The sequence below is a fragment of the Psammomys obesus genome, unplaced genomic scaffold, assembly GCF_907164565.1.
Source record: "Psammomys obesus unplaced genomic scaffold, mPsaObe1.curated_primary_1811, whole genome shotgun sequence".
Lineage (NCBI taxonomy): Eukaryota > Metazoa > Chordata > Mammalia > Rodentia > Muridae > Psammomys > Psammomys obesus.
The window spans coordinates 33,117,007-33,135,650 of NW_026585644.1; the positions used below are offsets into that span (position 1 = coordinate 33,117,007).

The 18,644-nt window shown below is 42.2% G+C and overlaps 1 protein-coding gene across 7 annotated transcripts in view; it reads right to left on the reverse strand.

Moving 5' to 3' along the window:
- The window catches only part of Dtnb (dystrobrevin beta), a 182,391-nt gene that overhangs the window by 158,365 nt on the left and 5,382 nt on the right, over positions 1-18,644 (reverse strand). For all 7 annotated transcript variants that reach the window (XR_008722336.1, XR_008722334.1, XR_008722333.1 and 4 more), the window contains exons 2-3: positions 14,796-14,876; positions 8,068-8,281 (exon numbers count right to left, since the gene is read on the reverse strand). Coding sequence is in view for 2 of the 7 variants with exons in the window: in XM_055626281.1 (XP_055482256.1) it covers positions 8,068-8,281; positions 14,796-14,876 (295 nt within the window). In the remaining 5 variants the exon portion in view is untranslated. The remainder of the gene's footprint in view (positions 1-8,067; positions 8,282-14,795; positions 14,877-18,644) is intronic.

The window sequence follows — 18,644 nt, forward strand, 5'->3', positions numbered from 1 at the left end:
CAGCTTAATCAAGTAAGGCAGCTTCAAATATTACTTGATTTTCTCACAGTCAGATACCTGCAGCCTTTCACTTCAGCCCTGCAGACTCGTGTGACGAGTTCAGCACTGTGCTCACTGCGGAATCACAGACATAAAGCACAATGTCGGTCCTCACAGTCTCGATCTCTTCGCTCACTTACAGCGCCCGTAATGACACACTGCATAAACGAAGGAGGAAACTACACAGCAAGAACTATGGGTCCTCAAAGGGATGGAAGCGGGGGTGGAGGTACTGAGGAAGAGGACAGCCTGGATAAAACCTGAGGTGACCTCTGAGAAACAGACTGGGGTGAGGCAGGGTCAGGGTGGGGCCAAACCCACTGTATAAAGAGAGCAACGACCACGTCAAAAGAGAAGTACCTCAGGGTGTGTGTGGAGCAGAGGTGGGCAGAAGTAAGGACAGACACAAGAGCTCTGGAAAGGTTCTAAGGAGTCACATCATTATCGAGCTCATTTGGAGAGTTCCTCACTCTCATCAGAGTCAGAAAAAAAGGAAAAAAAAAAGGTGAGAACCAAAAGCAATACACACATAGAAAAAGTATTTGTCCAGCCCTTTCTTTAGCAACATTAAAAAATATATACACACACACACACAGTAATACAGACGTGAAAGAACAAACAAAAATATGTGAAATACTAGCTAGTGCTCAAATCTTTGTATCCCTGCCCCTCCCTGTATCAGGCTGACCTGTGAAGGAAAAGCTACAACTGCAGAATAAGAGGTGAGGGTGGTTCTTTATGGCTCACTTGCTTCTGTTCCCAGGTGTGCTCAGTATGCCTCAGTTTACTTGTTGCAGCAGCAGGAGTAGCAGCGCATCACACAGTGGTGCGATACACAGGTGACGGCACCCAGACCTCCCGCCCCCGTCTTCAGGCCAGCTAGCCACAGCCAACACCACCCACCCAGGCTCTACCCTGCCCAGGAAATTTCCTAACGACGCTGCAGTCAGACCCTCCAGAGTTAAGTCTACTGTTATGGGAGGTTTCCCTACTCGCACTAAAACTCCAGTTTATGTGGCTTTTTTTTTTTCTTGTTATCTTGAGGACAACATCTAAGGAAAAGCAGGGATGCAAGTACAGACTGTACAGGAATGTGAGATGTTTGCGCTGCCCAGGACAGCACAGCTTTGCTGAGGAAAGCAATGAGGAAGACCAGAACCTGGTACTATGTTTCCAGCAATGTCCATTCCATACTCTTGGTTGAACAGCTCAGAACCTAAGGAATACATTTGTTTCTTGTAAAATGCAGTAATCTGCTACTACTTTGCACTGGTTGGGGGGCGGAACATGGACACACAAAGGACACTGACTGTGTATGTACCCAGAGCTCAGGAATGCTAAATACAGTTTTATGGTTTTCTGTTTTAAACACTCAATACTAAGAGAGAACTACGAAATCTTTTAAATGTATCCAAATTAAACTTCAAAAATACAACTTTAAAATGACTGCAAGTTTAATTTTCAAACTACACAAAATTTATGACGTAACTCCATCATAAATTAGATACAGATGGTCCTCAACTTGTTTGACTTAATGATTTTTTTTTTTTTTTTTTTTTACTTGACAGGTATGAAATTGACATGTACTCTGTAGAAATGGAGACTCTGAGTTTCAGTTCTTTCCTAAGATAGCATCATGCAGTTAGTTCAACACACCTGAGTGCTCTCTCCCTCTGTGCTGGGCAAAGCAATAAACTGTAGCTCCCAAGAAGTCATGGCACCACAACTGACTGCCCTTCCTGTAACTAGGTTAAGGGTAAAGGAATTGAACAATTAAAGTGAAAAACATTAGAAAAGAAGACAGAAGTCATTATGACAATGGTCAGAAAAAAAGAGAAAAATAAGAGACAACATTTGAAGAAACAGTGGGCTTCAGGTAATAACAAACTGATTCTAAACAGTTTTCGTTTTGTTTTGTTTTTTGGTGTTTTTTTGAGACAGTGTTTCTCTGTGTAGCCCTGGCTGTTCTGGATTCACTTTGTAGACCAGGCTGGCCTCCAACTCATGGCAATCTGCCTGCCTCTTCCTGCTTGAGTGCTGGGATTACAGGCATGTGCCACCACCCCCAGCTTGACTCTAAACCTTTCTATGTAGTAAAGGAAGGGGGGTGGAAAAGAAGAGGAGGAGGAGGAAAGGAGGGGGGAGAAAGAAACAATTATCTGCAAATCCCCCTTGGCACTAGCAAGGACAAATGAGTCACCAGTACAGAGGCAGCTGGGGGAGAGGGGGGAGCCTGTATATTATACAATACCTGGAATTGCTCTTTCCATGCAAGTGACTCTGGGATTTCTGAGAAAAGTCCCATGTTGCTCTGGGTGGAAAGTTCTGAAGCTCAACAGAAAGACAGTGCTGTGCAAAGGACATCAGGGCCTCAGGCAAGGGCAGAATAAGAACTGGACAGGAGCCTGGCGTTATGGCGCAAGCCTTTGATCCCATCCTGGACTGCCAGGGTCTCTAGGCACCCAGCAGAAGCACACACACATCCCTGCCTAGAGAAAAACAATCCCCAAAAACTCAACTAGCTATCACATAACAACAATTAAAATAATAATAGTACCATATAACTTGGATAGGAAGTCACTACAAGTCAAAAATAGAAACAGTAAGTAATGCAAAACCGCCATACAAAATCCAGTTGTTAGGCTGACGCACAAGTGTAAAAACATTGAAGCCGGGCATGGTGGCGCACACCTGTAATCTCAGCACTCGGGGAGGCAGAGGCAGGCGGATCTCTGTGAGTTCAAGGCCAGTCTGGTCTACAAAGTGAATGCAAAACAGCCAAGGCTACACAGAGTAGCAGCCCTGTCTCAAAAAAACAAACAAAAACAAAAAAGAATGAAGCTAACCATATTCAAGGAACAGCAGACAAATAATAAAATATTTGGCAGAGGAACTAGATTTTTTTTTTTTTTTAACTTTCAAAACTCTTATTCATACCAGGTTGTTGGCGGCACACGCCTTTTAATTCCAGGGAGGCAGAAGCAGTTGGATCTCTGTGAGTTCCAGGCCACCCTGGTCTACAGAATGAGTTCTAAGACCATTGAGAGCTACACAGAGAAGCCTTGTCTTGAAAAATCAAAATAAATAGGCAAATAAATAAATAATAAAGATTTTAAAACCTGACTGTTAGAGATTCTCATTAAAATTAACACCAAAAGGCTTAAACACAGATTAGACACTGGTCTACGGAAAATAAGTATCTGGAAAATATACTAAAAGAAAAAAAAAAAAAAAAAAACAAAGCCCAAAGAGGAAGCATGGCAAATTCACAATATAAAATATATAAGAGGGAACATCTTACATAATTTAAAATTTCACAGAGGGAAGAAAACTGTAAAGAATATAAAAATAAAACGAGAAATGTAAGCATGCATGGCATCATCAGACAACCTCCACAGCCTGAACAAAGAATAAGCACAATAAATACAAAGAAAATCACATCATGGCTCTGTCACACTAGTTTAAAAAAATTTTTTTTAATCTTAAAGGGCTGTAAGAGACAGCTAAACATCAAAGAAGCAAGACAACATACTTTGTTAACTTTTCAACAAAAGCCAAGAAGAACAGAAATGGCATTCCTAAACTGGACATGGCGATGCACACCAGGCAAAAGCAGGTAGATCTGTGAGGTGTGGCAAGCCTGGTCCATTTAGTAAGTTTTTAGTAAGTTTCAGGAGAACCAGAGCTACCTAGTGAAACCCTGTTTCAAAAAACCACCACCAGAAAGAAGTAGCATTCTTTAAATGTTGAAGAAAGTAATTATCAATCAGGAACTGCGTGCCAAATGAAAATATATTTAAGAATGAAGAAAAACTTTTAAGGAAAAATACATAAAAATATGATACACACAAAGGAAACCCTACAGGCAGAAGGAAGTCATACTTAAAATCAGACAGTGATTAACATCATTTAACTTATTAACAAATTAACTCATGAATTAAATAATGCTGATGCCATTTTTCAAACACCAGTCTAGGGCTGTTGAGATGGCTCAGCAGGTAACTAAATTCCATCTCCATCTAGTGGAAGGAGAGAATCAACGCCTGCAGACGGTCCTCTGACCTCCACGCGTTCACCATAGTGCAAATACACAGAATGAATAAATAAGAACAAAAAAAACTTTAAATGGCCACTTAATAGCCAGGTGTGGTCATGCACACTTGCAATCCCACCACTTGGGAAACAGAGGCAAGAGGATTGCAAGTTAGAGGCCAGACTGGGCTACTGGAAAGAAATTGTTTCAAAAAACAACAATTTGGGACCTGGAAAATTGGTTCCATGGTTAAGAGCACTGGCTGATCTTCCAACAGACCTAGGTTTGATTCCCAGCACCCACTGTGTAGGCATAGGATTACTGTGTCATTCAAATGTTGATTTCTATACATCCCTCCCCCTCAATACCTGGTTGCAATCCTTATTCTGAGACTCTCCTGTCTCAATGCTTTATAAACACTGCTTCCCAATTGTCCCGATAGGCCAATAAAGTAGCTTACAGGCCATCTGAGCAGGGGAGAGGATAGGGTTGGACTTCCTGCCAGCCAGGGCAGATGGAGTTAGAGGAGGAAGGAGGGGATTCAGCTATGGGAGAGGTCCAAGAGACATCAGGAGAAGGAGCTGGAGCCGGAAGCTACAAAGTTCAAGTATCTCTGGGATGTATGCTGGAAGGAAACCAATTGTGTTAGAGGGTTAAGATTAGAGTAGTAACTGCTCAGTTCTTGTGCTGTGAAGCTTGTTTAAATAATATAATAGAGTTTTGGTTATTTGTGTGATAGAGACAAACTGAGAAACAAACATGTTTTATAAAAATAACTTTAACAGACATGGTTGCTCCCAACCACCTGTATCTCCAGTTCCAGGGGATTCAATGCCTTCTTCTGGATCCTACTTGCCCATAAGGCACAGGTCAGTGGGATGGGACCAGACAAAACAGAAACAAACAGAAGTTACTGCCAGGGTTCAGATCCTTAGGGTAGACAATGGATACGTGGATTTGTTATTTCTAGGAATGAATGAATGAGGAAAGGAATACATGCAAAATAATAATAATAAAGCAGTGCTAGCAGCCCAGGAGAAATTGGTGAAGGGCTCAGATGGTACTGGGGGAAGAGAGATTCTACAGAAACTACACAGACTGGAGAGATAACCAAGAGCCAGAAATGTAACTGACTGCATGTTGACTCTGGTGAAGTTTCAGTAACTGATGGGCACTTGGGCCGTTTCCTGACAAAGGGATCCAGGAGCTTGTAGGGCACATAAAGCTTCACTGGGTAACGGCTCTCTGCATACCCGCTGTACCCAGTGCCCACCACTTGAAAGCATACAGTAAGAACTAAACATCCCTGTACCCCAGGGGCACACACTGACAGTCTGAGCCTAAGAACAACCCCTGCACACACGGGGCCCAAGGGCTTAGGTCAGAACGGTAGCTCAGGCATGTCTCCATTTCTCTCCTTTACCTAGGCATGGAAGAAAGAGGATTGGTAGTGACCGATGGCAGGCATTTTCTGAAATCAGCCCAAAGATAAAGCTGACACAGGAGAACTACGCCAGAAGCAGCTTGAGGAAATGCAGCCAGAGCCAGATAAGGCGGAAGGGCAGGGCTGGCTTCAATGCAGTCTCCTGATATGGACTTTCTCTGCCTGGAATCTAAGACACTAAACTAACACACAGGAGGAAACAGAAAGAGGGTTGTAAGTAAAAGTCCCAGGAAGCAAGGCAGACCCCCATCCCTGCATGCTAGCAACATGAGTTTCCTTACACTGCTCTCCCACAGGCTTCTCATCTTGACCAGACCGTGGGACATCAGCTCCTGTGGTGTGAGGAACCACAGGGATGAAAATGAGCTTGTCAATGTCTTCATTGCTCCTTGTGGTTTTCATTCAGTCCTACACACAGATGCCTGTACTTTCCAATGCCCTTTTAATTCTCAAATAGCATTTAGAACTCATCTTTAAAAGAAGTTAAATCCTCAGAAAATATTCACTTGAGGAACAAAATCTTAAACTCCAATTGTTCCTAACCTGTGTGGGAGTTTTATAATCTACTATGCCACTCAGAAATCATTTGGACAAAAATACTGACTATAAATCAGGAGGTGAAAAAAGTTAAGATTAATTATTGCATTCAACCTATAACCCTGATGGATTATAAATACAAAGTATGAAAGACTCAATTAAAATAAGTAGCTAGGTAATTTCCATATCAAAGGAAGTCCCCTAAGTAATAAATCTGTCATTCAATAAAACAGCTAAAATGTGGGACCGACACCGTGCAACAGCAAGAGCGTGATGGTCACTGTGTGATGACCACAGTCTGATGACCACAGAAAGGCAGTCAATATGTGATGATACTGTGAAGGACTTAACAATTAAATGCTCTGACATACAAAAACAAAATTCAAATTATCCTATCCTTTCTTGTTTCCGGTACAAAAAAGCCAGCTTTAAATTTTTGGAGAGCTAAGTTGATCTTCCCACCATATACAGATCTCGGAGCTCATAAAGATGTGATAATATATTCTGATACCCATATAGATCTGAAAACTACCAAGCCCCCTCTCCTTCCTCAACTCCACTCATCTCTCTGCACTTGCTAGTTCTGTCTGGCTTGCTCTTCCATTCATGGTTCCTCCCTCCCCCACTCCCACTGCTTCTCTTTTGGCAGTACTGGGGACTGAACCTAGGGAGCCAGCCCTTCTCTGTGTCTTCCGATAAACTGTCTAGCTATTTGTCTTTTTTTGTGTGTATGTGCGTGTACATGCATACGTATACATGTTTGCATGTGATGCATGCAAGCGTGAGGCCATAAATGCCCGTGAAGAAGGGTATCAGGAGACTTCTATCACTCTCCACCTTCCTGTGTTTAAACAGGGTCCCTCACTGAACTGGAAACTCGCAGCTTTCTAAGCTGGCCAGGCAGCAAGCTCTCAGCACCCACCTTCTCAACCCACCCAACACTGAGGGCATGGGCATGAGCAGCCACGACTTCCTTTCTGTGTGACTGCGGCTCCAGGAACTACAAGTGTGCACCACAGTGCCTGGGGATTATACTGAGGTCCTGCTGCCTTTGACAAAAACATTTTTTCATGAAACTGCAGCTCCTCCCAACTCAGAATCAGAGTTTTAATCTACACTCACCTGTTTAGGTAGTAAGGTAATTTTTATTACTGAATTTTAAAAAATTGTTCCTTCAACTGATTTGTGTTGTGTAAGCCTGAAACTGGCTGAGTCAATGGATTAGGGCCATGATGAGATGCTACAAAAAGTAACAATTTCTACAAGGGTTTTAGATCACAAGAGTTGGTCCTGAGAGAGGATAAGATTAACTTATGGATCCACAACCTATTTTTAAAAGACTTTAAGATTCTGAGACTTTTACCTTTTAGAGATGCTTATTTTTAAAATTCAAAATTCTTTACATAATTTTCTACCAAATGGGTAAAATAAACATATTATGAATCTAAGGAAAGCCTAAAATATGACCTGGCTTTGACACATCCATACTTTTCTGCTAACTCACTGAATTTCTGCAACTAATATGATTTTACTAGCACATAAATACAACATAAATCTATAGCGAAAAAAACAAAGCAAAGAGAATTTATCCATCCAAGTCCAATGGCCAATAAAACAATAGGGAGGGGAAATAGGAACTCTTGGTTCCTGGAACAGAACCATTTCTCTGTAGTCTGGACTTTAGTCCAAAGGCATTTGGTGTTACAGAGTCAATTAGAAAGGCGCATCACCACACTCGCAGCTCAAGCATTTCCTAACTCTAGGAGATGGGGACAGGTCTGCTGAAGTGCCTATCACGTCAGCACACACTCTGACTCAAGTCGGTGATTCCTCATCTATCACGGAGCTCTGTCTCGGGCACCCCGGAGGAGGACAGCAAGAGACTGTCAAGAACGCACAACGGTCTTACAGTGGGTAATTCACCTCTGTGTGGCCCTAAGCTGACATGGTTAGCAAGGCAGTGTCAGGAGGGGTGATGAAGAAACCGGCACAAGGGGCTGTGAGAGGTACTAGCCTGTCGTACGCGGCGATCATAAAGTTGAGGAGGAGACTGATGGACTGCTCCACGCTGATTTGGTGAGTAGAAGGAAGGCGCTTGTTCAACTGATAGTAGATGGAAGAGATGACGGTCTCCAGGCGGGACACACTGATCTCGGTGCTGTGGTCCAGCGTGTTAAGGCCATTGTCTCGGAAAGCTTCAATCATGTTCCAGATATCAACGAGATGGACTAAACCAAAGAAAATAATCTATCAGCAATTTTACCTTTAAACTGAACAACTAAATTTTTTTAAGCTTAAGATAAAGAAACTCTTTAGGCAACACTGAGAAACCCATTCCATGACAGGATACAGGGTATTTATTCTGGACATCAAGGAGCCGCCCCAGAACAAGGCTAACCACCTATGACTTCATTCGAATGACTGGTGTTTCAGGTCTTGGTAAACAGTGATCCCTGTGACCTTTACCAGCTGATAATCACTGGAGCTAGCAAGATGGCTCTGTGGGTTAAGAGTACTGGCTGTTCTTCCAGAGGACCCAGATTCAATTCCCAACACCTACACGGCAGCTCACAACTGTCTGTAACTCCAGCTCCAGTGGATCTGACACCCTCACACAGGCATACATGCAGGCAAAACATCAATGTACAATTGGGTAAAAAAAAAAAAACCCTAATAAAATAATTCCTCATATGAACATTCCCCTTTTAAAACAAATCTGTGTTACATTTATTTATTTTAAGTGTAGGGCTGTATATGAGGTCAAAGGGCAATACTTAAGAGTTGCTTCTCTCTTTCCACCATGTGGGTTCTGGGACTTGAACTCAGGTCATCAGGCTCAGTGAGAAGTGCCTCTAACCACCGTGCCAGCCCAAGCTTCAGCTTGTTTAGCAATTTGCCACTACACCCTGATTCACCTTTATTTTTAATACTAGTCCAGCAACTTCAGCAACATTTTACATCTCAAATTTTTCTCTCTATGGCCCTAAAAACAATGTAACTGTGTTAAATAAAACTCTACCATGCTGTGCAACAACCAACTCGAGGCTCCAAACAATGTATCCTAAAAACAATTTTATTTTTGTTTTAAACTGTAATCAGTAATCAGACAGCTAGCTCCCTGGATTTAACTTCCCCTTGAATAAATAAAAATCATAAATAAAACATTTTTAAAAGCCTGTTCAATACACTGATGTCTGGGAGCTGGGACTAAGAACACTCAGTCAGACCTCTACCTCGCAAAAGGACAGACATCACTTTAGAAGAGCAACTGTTAAGAAAACATGACTTCGGGGGCTGGAGAGATGGCTCAGTTGTTAAGAGCACTCGTCCAGAGGACCTGGGTTCAATTCCTAGCACCCACACGGCAGCTTACTCCAAGATCTGACATCCTCACATAGACATACATGAAGACAAAACATCAATGCACATAAAATCAATTAATTACTGTTATTTTTTTTTTTAAAGACATGACTTTAAGTAACAAGAGAAACAGAGGCTCTCTCCACCTGGCCAAACGCATCTACAGAAACACAGAGCCGATGCTGGCGTTAATGGGGAAAGGCAGAAAACCCCCGAAAGAGTCCAAACAAGTCACTCAGGTACAAACAATCAAAAGAAAAGTAGACACACTGGATTTTCATTCAAACTTAACAAACTTTTGTGCTTCAAAAATAATATTTAAAAAAAAAAGTGAAAACAAGCTGGGTGTGGTGGCTCATGCCTACAGTCCCAGCACTCAGCAAATAGACTATTATGAGTACAAAGCCTGCTTAGAGTTGGTGAAAGACACCATCTCAAATATAAGGTGATGAGTGACTGGGGAAGACCCATCTGGTCTCCACAGGGCACAGCAGGGACAGGAACAGCTGTATATACAAGAGCACACAGGTACAGAACACACACACAATGACATCTTTTACCAAGTGTGGTGGCACATATCTGTTATCCCAGAACTTGGGAGATAAAGACAGGAGGATCAATCCTGAGTAAGCTATCCCAGAAGCAGAAAGACGCACATGGTATATACTCACTCATATAGACACATAATATAGGATAAACCTACTAAAATCTGTACACCTAAAGAAAATAATCAAGAGGGAGGACTCTTGTTAAAATGCTCAATTCCTATCCAGAAAGGCAAAGAGAGAGGATGGACATCAGAAGAAGGAGAAAAGAGGGAAAAAGTCAGGAGCCTGACACAGAGGACCTCTGAAAGGCTCTGCCCTGCAGACTATCAATGCAGATGCTTAGACTTACGGGCAACCTTTGGGCAGAGTGCAGGGAATCTTAGGAAAGAAGTGGGAAAGAGTAAGGTCTGGAAAGGACAGGAACTCCACAAGGAGAGCAACAGAACCAAAAAATCTGAGCACAGGGGTCTTTCCTGAGACTGATACTCCAACCAAGGACTATGCATGGAGATAACCTAAGACCCCTGCACAGATGTAGCCCATGGCAATTCAGTATCCAAGTGGGTTCCATTGTAATAGGAACAGGGACTGTCTCTGACAGGAACTGATTGGCTTGCTCTTTAATTACCTCCCCTTGAGGGGGAAGCAGCATTACCAGGCCACAGAAGAAGACAATGCAACCACTACTGATGAGACCTAATTGACTAGGATCAGAAGGAAGGAAAAGAAGACCTCCCCTATCAGTGGACTTGGGGAAGGGCATGCATGCAGAAGGTGGAGGAAGGGAGGGATTGGGATGGGAGGAGGGAAGGAACCAGAGGGGGGATAGAAAGTGAATAAAGTGTAATTTAATAAAGAATTTTAAAAAATAAAATAAAAATATATTTAAAAAAAAAGACAGGAGAAGTTCAAGGTTACCCTCAGGGGAAGGAGAGAGAAAGAGATACAGGCTGGGCATGATAGATGATCACTGGGTAAGAGCACTTCCTGTGCAATCATGAGGCCCTGAGTCCAAATCCCAAGAGCCCTAGTAAAACCCCAAGTATGTGGCAACCTTTCCACCTGGCCAGGCCCCGCACAGCTTGCACCAGAGTCCAACTGTACAAAGGCTATTACAGAAAATCACAACCAATCAAACCGCAGAGTACAAGTATGTAAATCATGTGCTGCCCAGCCACAACCGATACACCAACAAGGCAACTCCTACATCTAAGGCTCAGCAAATAGCAAAGAAGATAGCAGTCAGAGGACCAGGAAGTCAGCTGCCAGAGTGTGCCTTTTAGCTATGACAGGAGAGCTACACCGTGAAGTCACAACAACATGGCTGCTTAGACAGGACCTGAACAAGGACAATGCCAACAGACATGCCAACATAGAAGAAAGAGATCTCATGAGGCTTCAGCCCTGGACAAAGAACTATAGACAACTAAGGAATACTAAGAACTAGTCTCCTAGTCTCCCCTAGGAAAGCGCTACAAGTTGGTTATCTGGCTACAAGTTGGCAGTCAGCTCTGAAACATATATACACAAGTAACATTGTATAGACTGGGAAGATTGTATTTATATGTTTAGTGGTACATACACAGAGACACATAACAATAACAATTCTTAAAATGAGGCCATAAGTTTGAGAGACAGGAAGAGGGTACATGGGAATAATCAGAGAAAAAAGGAAAGGGGAAAATAAATTTAATGAAGAACATAACTTTTTAAAACCGTGTATATGAATGTTTCATCTGTGTGTATGTCTGTGCATGATGAGCATGCAGTGTCCCGGATGTCACAGGACAGACGAGAGTCCAGTCCTCTAGAACTGAAGTACAGACAGCTGTGAGGCACCATGTGGGTACTGGGAATAGAACCCAGGTCTGCTGAAAGAACAGCAAGTGCTTTTAACTGCTAAGCCATCTCCCCCCCTGCCTCAGGACTTACTATAACGCTATAATGATGATTATCAGTTGACAACCTTTCTGTATTCCCTGGGCATCAGGACACAGACCCAGAAAACACAGAAAGTTTGTCAACTGATGTTCTCACATGAGAACACTACTTTGAACCATCTTATACTCTTCTTCTTTTAAAAAAAAAAATTATATCTTCATTTACTTTTATTTTATGAATGTTTGGCCTTGCACATATGTCTGTTTGCCACATGTGTACCTGATCCCTGTGGGGATCAGAAGAGGATATCAGATCCCCTGGGATGGAAGTTACAAAGATACTGTGTGGGTGCTGGGAATCAAATGCAGGCCCTCTGCAAGAGCAGCGAGCACTCTTAACCACAGAGCCATCTCCTCAGGCCCTGTATTCTTCCCCTAATGAATGAATATCTTTGGCAGAAAAAAAAAAAAAAAAAAGAAAAGACATCTTTTTTTTTTTTTAAGATGTCTTTTCAATAAACAGTATAAGGATGACAACAGAACACAGGGCACAGAAAGTTAACACTGAAAGTTGATTCCATTTACGCTGTACATCTACATACAGAAATGTACATCTACATACAGAAAAATTCACAGTTGAATGTACAACACATTGGGAAGGAAAAAATTAAAATTTTAGAACTTTACTCTGGTGGTTTGAATGGTCCCATAGGCTCATATATCTGAATGCTTGGTCCATGGTTGATGAAGTTACTTGGGAAGGATAAAGAGGCTTGGCCTTGGTGGAGAAGGTGTGTCCCCGGGGGTGGACTTTGATGTTTCAAAAACCATGCCATCCCTGCTTAGCTTCCTCTGTCTCCTGACTGCCCCAGCACCATGCCTAGCTGTTCCCAGCCAGGATGGACATAAACTCATGCTCTGAAACTGTGAGCCTCCAGTTACTATCTCTTCTCTAACAGTATCTTAGCACAGATGAGCAACAGAAGAGCAACTAGGACAATTAACAGCACTTGTGTCAGGCTCACACCACTATACACAGACCACATTCTCCCCAGAATAATTACATAAACTTTCAGACCATTGTGCTAAGAGAGTGGCTTTCAAGCACCCTGGCCACAACCCACACTCACCCACAGATGTATTTAATACCAATCAACCTCTCTGCCTTTCTTCTTTTCTCCCGTACACATACATCTAGACACACACAAGTTTCAAAAACACCTTTTTTTTTTAACTGCCCTAGCTGAACTCTGGTGGCTTCTTTTTCTCTAGTTTTCTGTTGTATTACTCACCTTACATTGGCTAGAGCCCATCAAAAGCAACTTCATGAAGCACTAATGGGTCATCATCCATAAATTGAAAATTAATGCTTTGGAAAATGGCAATGAAAGAAACATGGCTGCAATCCAAGACGGCATGACAAGCTCTGGGAATTCAGGATCTAGGAGTCTTTTTTTTTTTTTTTTTTTGAGACAGGGTTTCACTATGTAGCCCTGGCTACCATGGAACTTGATATGTAAAATGGGCTGGCCCATAAATTCACAGAGATATGCCTGCCTCTGAGGTGTGCACTACCATACCCAAAACCTGGCAGGATATTTCATTCTTTTTTTTTAAGATTTATTTATTACTTTATGGATGTTTTTATCTGCATGTAGATCTTTCTGCACACCAAAGAAGGTATCTGATGTTATAGGCTCGTGAGACACCATGTGGGTGCTGGGAATTGAACTTAGAACCTCTGGAAAAGCAGCCAACACTCTTAAACACTGAACCATCTTCCTACCCACCCCAGCCCTTTTAAAGATTTATTTATGTATATGGGAAGGGTTTTTAAGTCTTACCATCTGACAGAAGAGATCAAATGTAAAATGACTTGCTAGAGACATTTGTCCATAAGAAATGCTAAAAACTCTGTGCTTCTCATTATGCAAACAAGCCTTTCGTTAACACATGTGCGCGCAAGAAAAGTACAGCAATTCTGGAACAATTCATCTTCACAGACAGTAGAAGAATACGTATGTGTTTATATACATTTATATCTGCATATATCTTATTTTATAATCCATATGGGAACAGTTATTTATTGAATGAGTTGATTTGTATTATACTAAATTTAATCAAGAAAATCAATTTTCACTGTATCTGTAGCCAAACATCAAGGACTTTCAGTAACTAGTAAAGATATTAATTTTGTACAAAGGATTTTCTCCCGTTTAAATAGCATTAATACTATGTCATCTCAGAACCCATAACTAATTCCAAGTCCCAGTAACAGGAGCAAGTTCCACAGCTCAGGGAGTAAAGGCAAACGCACAAACACTGAGAACCTGAGCGTGGACCTGGAATCCACACGGCGGAAAGTGTGAAGTGACTCCTGAAAGTTGTCCTCTGCCCTCTGTCAACCATAGTGTGTGTGTGTGTGTGTGTGTGTGTGTATGCACACACACACACACACACACAGTAAATAAAATACAGTTTAAAAACCCACATTCTAGCAACATTGCTTATAGCATTATCAATTTTGTTACACATTTTAAGAGACACAGGAATAAAATGACAAACTCACTCCAATTTATAAAGCTTATATTTTAATGAACATAGAAGACAAACAATTAACTGGGGCTGGAGAGATGGCTCAGTGGCTGAAAGCACGTACTGCCTTTCCACAGGACCTACATTCAGATCCCAGCACCCACGTCAGGTGGCTCACAACTGCTTACAACCCCAGCTCCAAGGGATCCTGTGCCTGTGATCTCTGGGACATCTGTACCTGCCTGCACAAACCCACACAGACATACACTCATACACGTAATTTTAAAATGATAAAAATAAATTCTTTACAAAAAGAGAAACAGAATTCAACTACCTTACAATATGCCTGGAAGATACTGAAATTACTTCACAATACCAGGAGCCCTATCTGGCCATCAAAGAGATAAGAAATGACTTACGGTTGCATCGCTTCTGCACGAATCGTAACTTGCAAGCTGTTCTGTACGTTGACAGTCGTATCACGTCAAAATTCTGAGCACCTGAGAAAAGGACAAGGTAAGAAGTTGAGCTGTACTGAGCACTCCATTGCTCTAGAAGTGTGGCTCCACGGTGATGGTCACAGAGAAAGGAACAGTGAAGAAACACCTTGCACATGCCCGCTACATGTCAAGGTACTGTCAACGGTTTTGCCTTCAGCTAGGCAAGACAACTCCGAAAGGAGGAACACTCAGGGTCCTCAGTCAGTGGGCTGTAGGATTAGAAAAAGACAGCAGAGTGTAGAGTAGAAGAGCTTCCGGAAGGTAAACTCCAAGCCAGGCACAGTGTGGCTGAGGCAGGAGGATCGTTACAAGCTCCTGGCGAGCCTAGACAACACAGTGAGACCCACTTCAAAGAGGTGGGGAGACAGAGACAAAAAGAGATCCCTAGGGGCTGGAGAGATGGCTCAGAGGTTAAGAACACTGGCTGTTCTTCCAAAGGTTCTGAGTTCAATTCCCAGCAACCACATGGTGGCTCATAACCATCTATAGTGAGATCTAGTGTCCTCTTCTGGTTCACAAGCATACATGCAGGCAGAATACTATGTAAATAATAAATAAATATATTTTGAGAGAGAGAGAGCCCTAAATTGCAGCCATTTTCTGACTATGAAACAGAACTAGTCTGTGGTCATGGTTCGTCTCTCATTCTCAGCCCGTGGCCTCACAGGTAGAGGAAACTGCACCAGCTAACTCTCGGGTCCCCTTCTTGCTCTGCAGCAGTCAGCCCTGTCTTCCTTGTCTCACCCTAAGTGCTGAAGCACAGGCATGGAGCACCACAGCTGCCTCTTTCTATCAAAAAGTAAGACGTGCTCAGTGTGGTAGCATACATCTTTAATCACAGCACTCAAAGAAGCAGAGGCAGACAGACCTCCGAGTTCAAAGCTAACCTGGTCTACATAGTCCAGCCAAGACTACATAATAAGACTCTGCCTCAATAAAAGACTGGAGAGACAGCTCAGAGGTTAAGAGCACTGGCTGCTCTTCCAAAGGTCCTGAGTTCAATTCCCAGCAACCACATGGTGGGTTCACAACCATCTATAATGAGGTCTGGTGCAGAACACCTCATACACAATAAATACATCTTAAAAAAAAAAAAAGTAAAACATTTTTAAAAAGTAAAAAGTGTTTCCTTTCATCTGTATTTGAATATGGTGGCTAACAACTAACTGTAACTCCAGTTCAGGGAGATCCCGTACTGGCTTAAGAACTCCATGGGCACCTAACATGCACGTGGTGCACAGACATACATGAGGCAGAATACACATACGTTTGAGATATAAATAAAGTTTAAAAAAAAAAAAAAAGAAAGAAAGAAAACCAGAGCCAGGAATAATGTCATGCCTGTAGTCTCAACATGTGAAAGGCCAAGATAAAAAGACTGCCAGAGGTCCAGTGAGACCCCATTTTAAAAACAGTAAGTAAGTAAAGCCACCACCCACCAGAGGAAAAAGCAGACACGCAGGAGGCCAGAAGACATACTTCTCTCTCCTTATCTCTCACCATGCAGTGCCCTCTGCCACCAAGAAGACCATCTCTAGGTGTGGCCTGCAACTTAGGCCAGGAGCATAAGCCAAAATGAACATTTCCTTTATAACTTAGTATGCACAGGGTGTTATTAGAGCCAGAAATGGACAAAACACAGAGTTCATATAACGCTGTGTCTGTGTGGCTTAAACTACCGTAAGCATTTCAAATAACTTTTCACAAGAATAGTAGTTGAACAGGTATTAACTCTCAAGAACCTGAATGTGAAGGAGAGTGCTGCCTCCAGTGAGCTACGCTCCGGCCTCCGTCTGCATGCTGTGGCTTGCACTCGCACACATAAAACAGGCTGCTAGCACAGATGCAGCCTCAGCACCTTTCCCCGCTCCAGGGAAACTACCTCAGGGAGTGAACTAGGAAAAAACAAAGGCAAATTTCACAGAGAGAAATGGTAAGAGGCCCAAGCCTGGCTCCCTAGATTTACATTTATAACATCTGGATTGAGGGACCACTGAGACAGCTCAGCAGTGAAGAGCACTCTTTGTCCTTGCGGAGTTCAGCTCTCAGCACTCACATCCATTGGCCCACAACCACTTGCAACTACTGTGCCAGAGAATCCAAAGCCCTCTCTGACACCCACACAGACACACATAGGCATATATTTTAAATCTGGATTTGACAACAACAAAATATAGCAAGGAAAAATGAAATAATCGAATGGATTGTATTTCCCAAAAACTGACTATAAAAATAATAACACATTTTAGTAAGATAGCCTGTACTTCATAAAGAAGGTACTCTACAATAGCCTAATGAGCTTATAGTACTTTGAATGAAATTATAAATATTAATAAGCTTAAACTTTGTTTTAATTGATGTTATAACTTCTAGGGTGCAGAGGGATTTTCATCCAGCAACATGGCTACTCTAGCTGAAATACAGACATACCCTTAGCACGCACCTTTAATCTCAAACAATGAAGTCAGTTTACAGAAGGAAACACCCATCTTTTGAAAGTGATGTCTAACTGAGGGTCAGACAAAGTTACGAGTCAAAGAAAGATTTGACAGGATGATCCAGGATAAGATATGCCCAACACTCACCAGAAGAGACAGATAAAAGAGGACTTAGTATAGTGTGGGGGCGGGGGGTAGAAGACAGTTTTACTGGTAGAGTTTTACAGAAACAGGTTGAAGAGAGAACAAGTTAGACACAGGTGAAGACAGAACAAGCCAAAGAATGAGAAGGAGCCAGAGACTACAACAGATTGCCAGAGTTAGTATGAGGCCAAGCAGAGCAATTCAGTCAGAAGCTGAGGGGAGCCAGTTTGAATCTGTCATCTTGGAGAGGAGTTTTGAGCCAGACAGCTGAGTTGAACCAGCCAGCCAGAATTCAGAAAGAGCTAGAAAGAGTGAACTTATTCAGCAGTAAGTCTCAGAGGCTAAAAACATTCTAGGACTAGATTAGATTGTATGGAAGCTAAAAGCTTCCAGGACTAGGCCTACATTAACAGATGGAGGCAGTAAGCTTACAAGACTACAATTAAATCAGGTGAATAAAAGTTAAGTTTACATAGGGTAACCAAAAAAAAAAAAAAAAAAAAAAAAAAAAAAAAAAAAACTCAGTCACAATCAAGAAAAGAAAACCTATGAAATGGAAAGTTCAATTCACCCAAGAGAAAGCATGAAAGAAGGAAAATAGTGAGAAAGGACTAAACTGGACTGGGAAGATGGCTTAATCAATAAAGTGTTTGATATGCAAGCATGAGGACTTGAGTTAGGAACCCCAGTACCCACATAAAAAGCCAGGCATGGTGGCATATGCTTGTAATTCCAGTGCAGGGCTGCAAAGACAAGACACATCCTTGGGGCTCCCTGGACAGCTAGCCCATAATCCCTAAGCCCCAGCCCCAGTGCACACTTCTGTCATGTGAGGAGCAACAGCCAAGACTGATCTCTGGCCGCCACACACGAGCTCCTGTTCTCTCTCTCTCTCTCTCTCACACACACACACACACACACAGGTGAAGGTACCCACCACCAAGCCTGATAACCCAAGTTCAGTCCTTGGAATCCACGAGGGAGAGATCTGACTCTCACAAGTTGTCCTCTGACCTCATGACACATATATACACATACACAGGAAAAATAAGCAAATTTTAAGAAAAGAAAAGAAAAGAAAAGAAAAAAAGAAAGAAAGAAAGAAAGAAAGAAAGAAAGAAAGAAAGAAAGAAAGAAAGAAAGAAAGAAAAAAAGAAAGAAAAAAAGAAAGAAAAAAAGAAAGAAA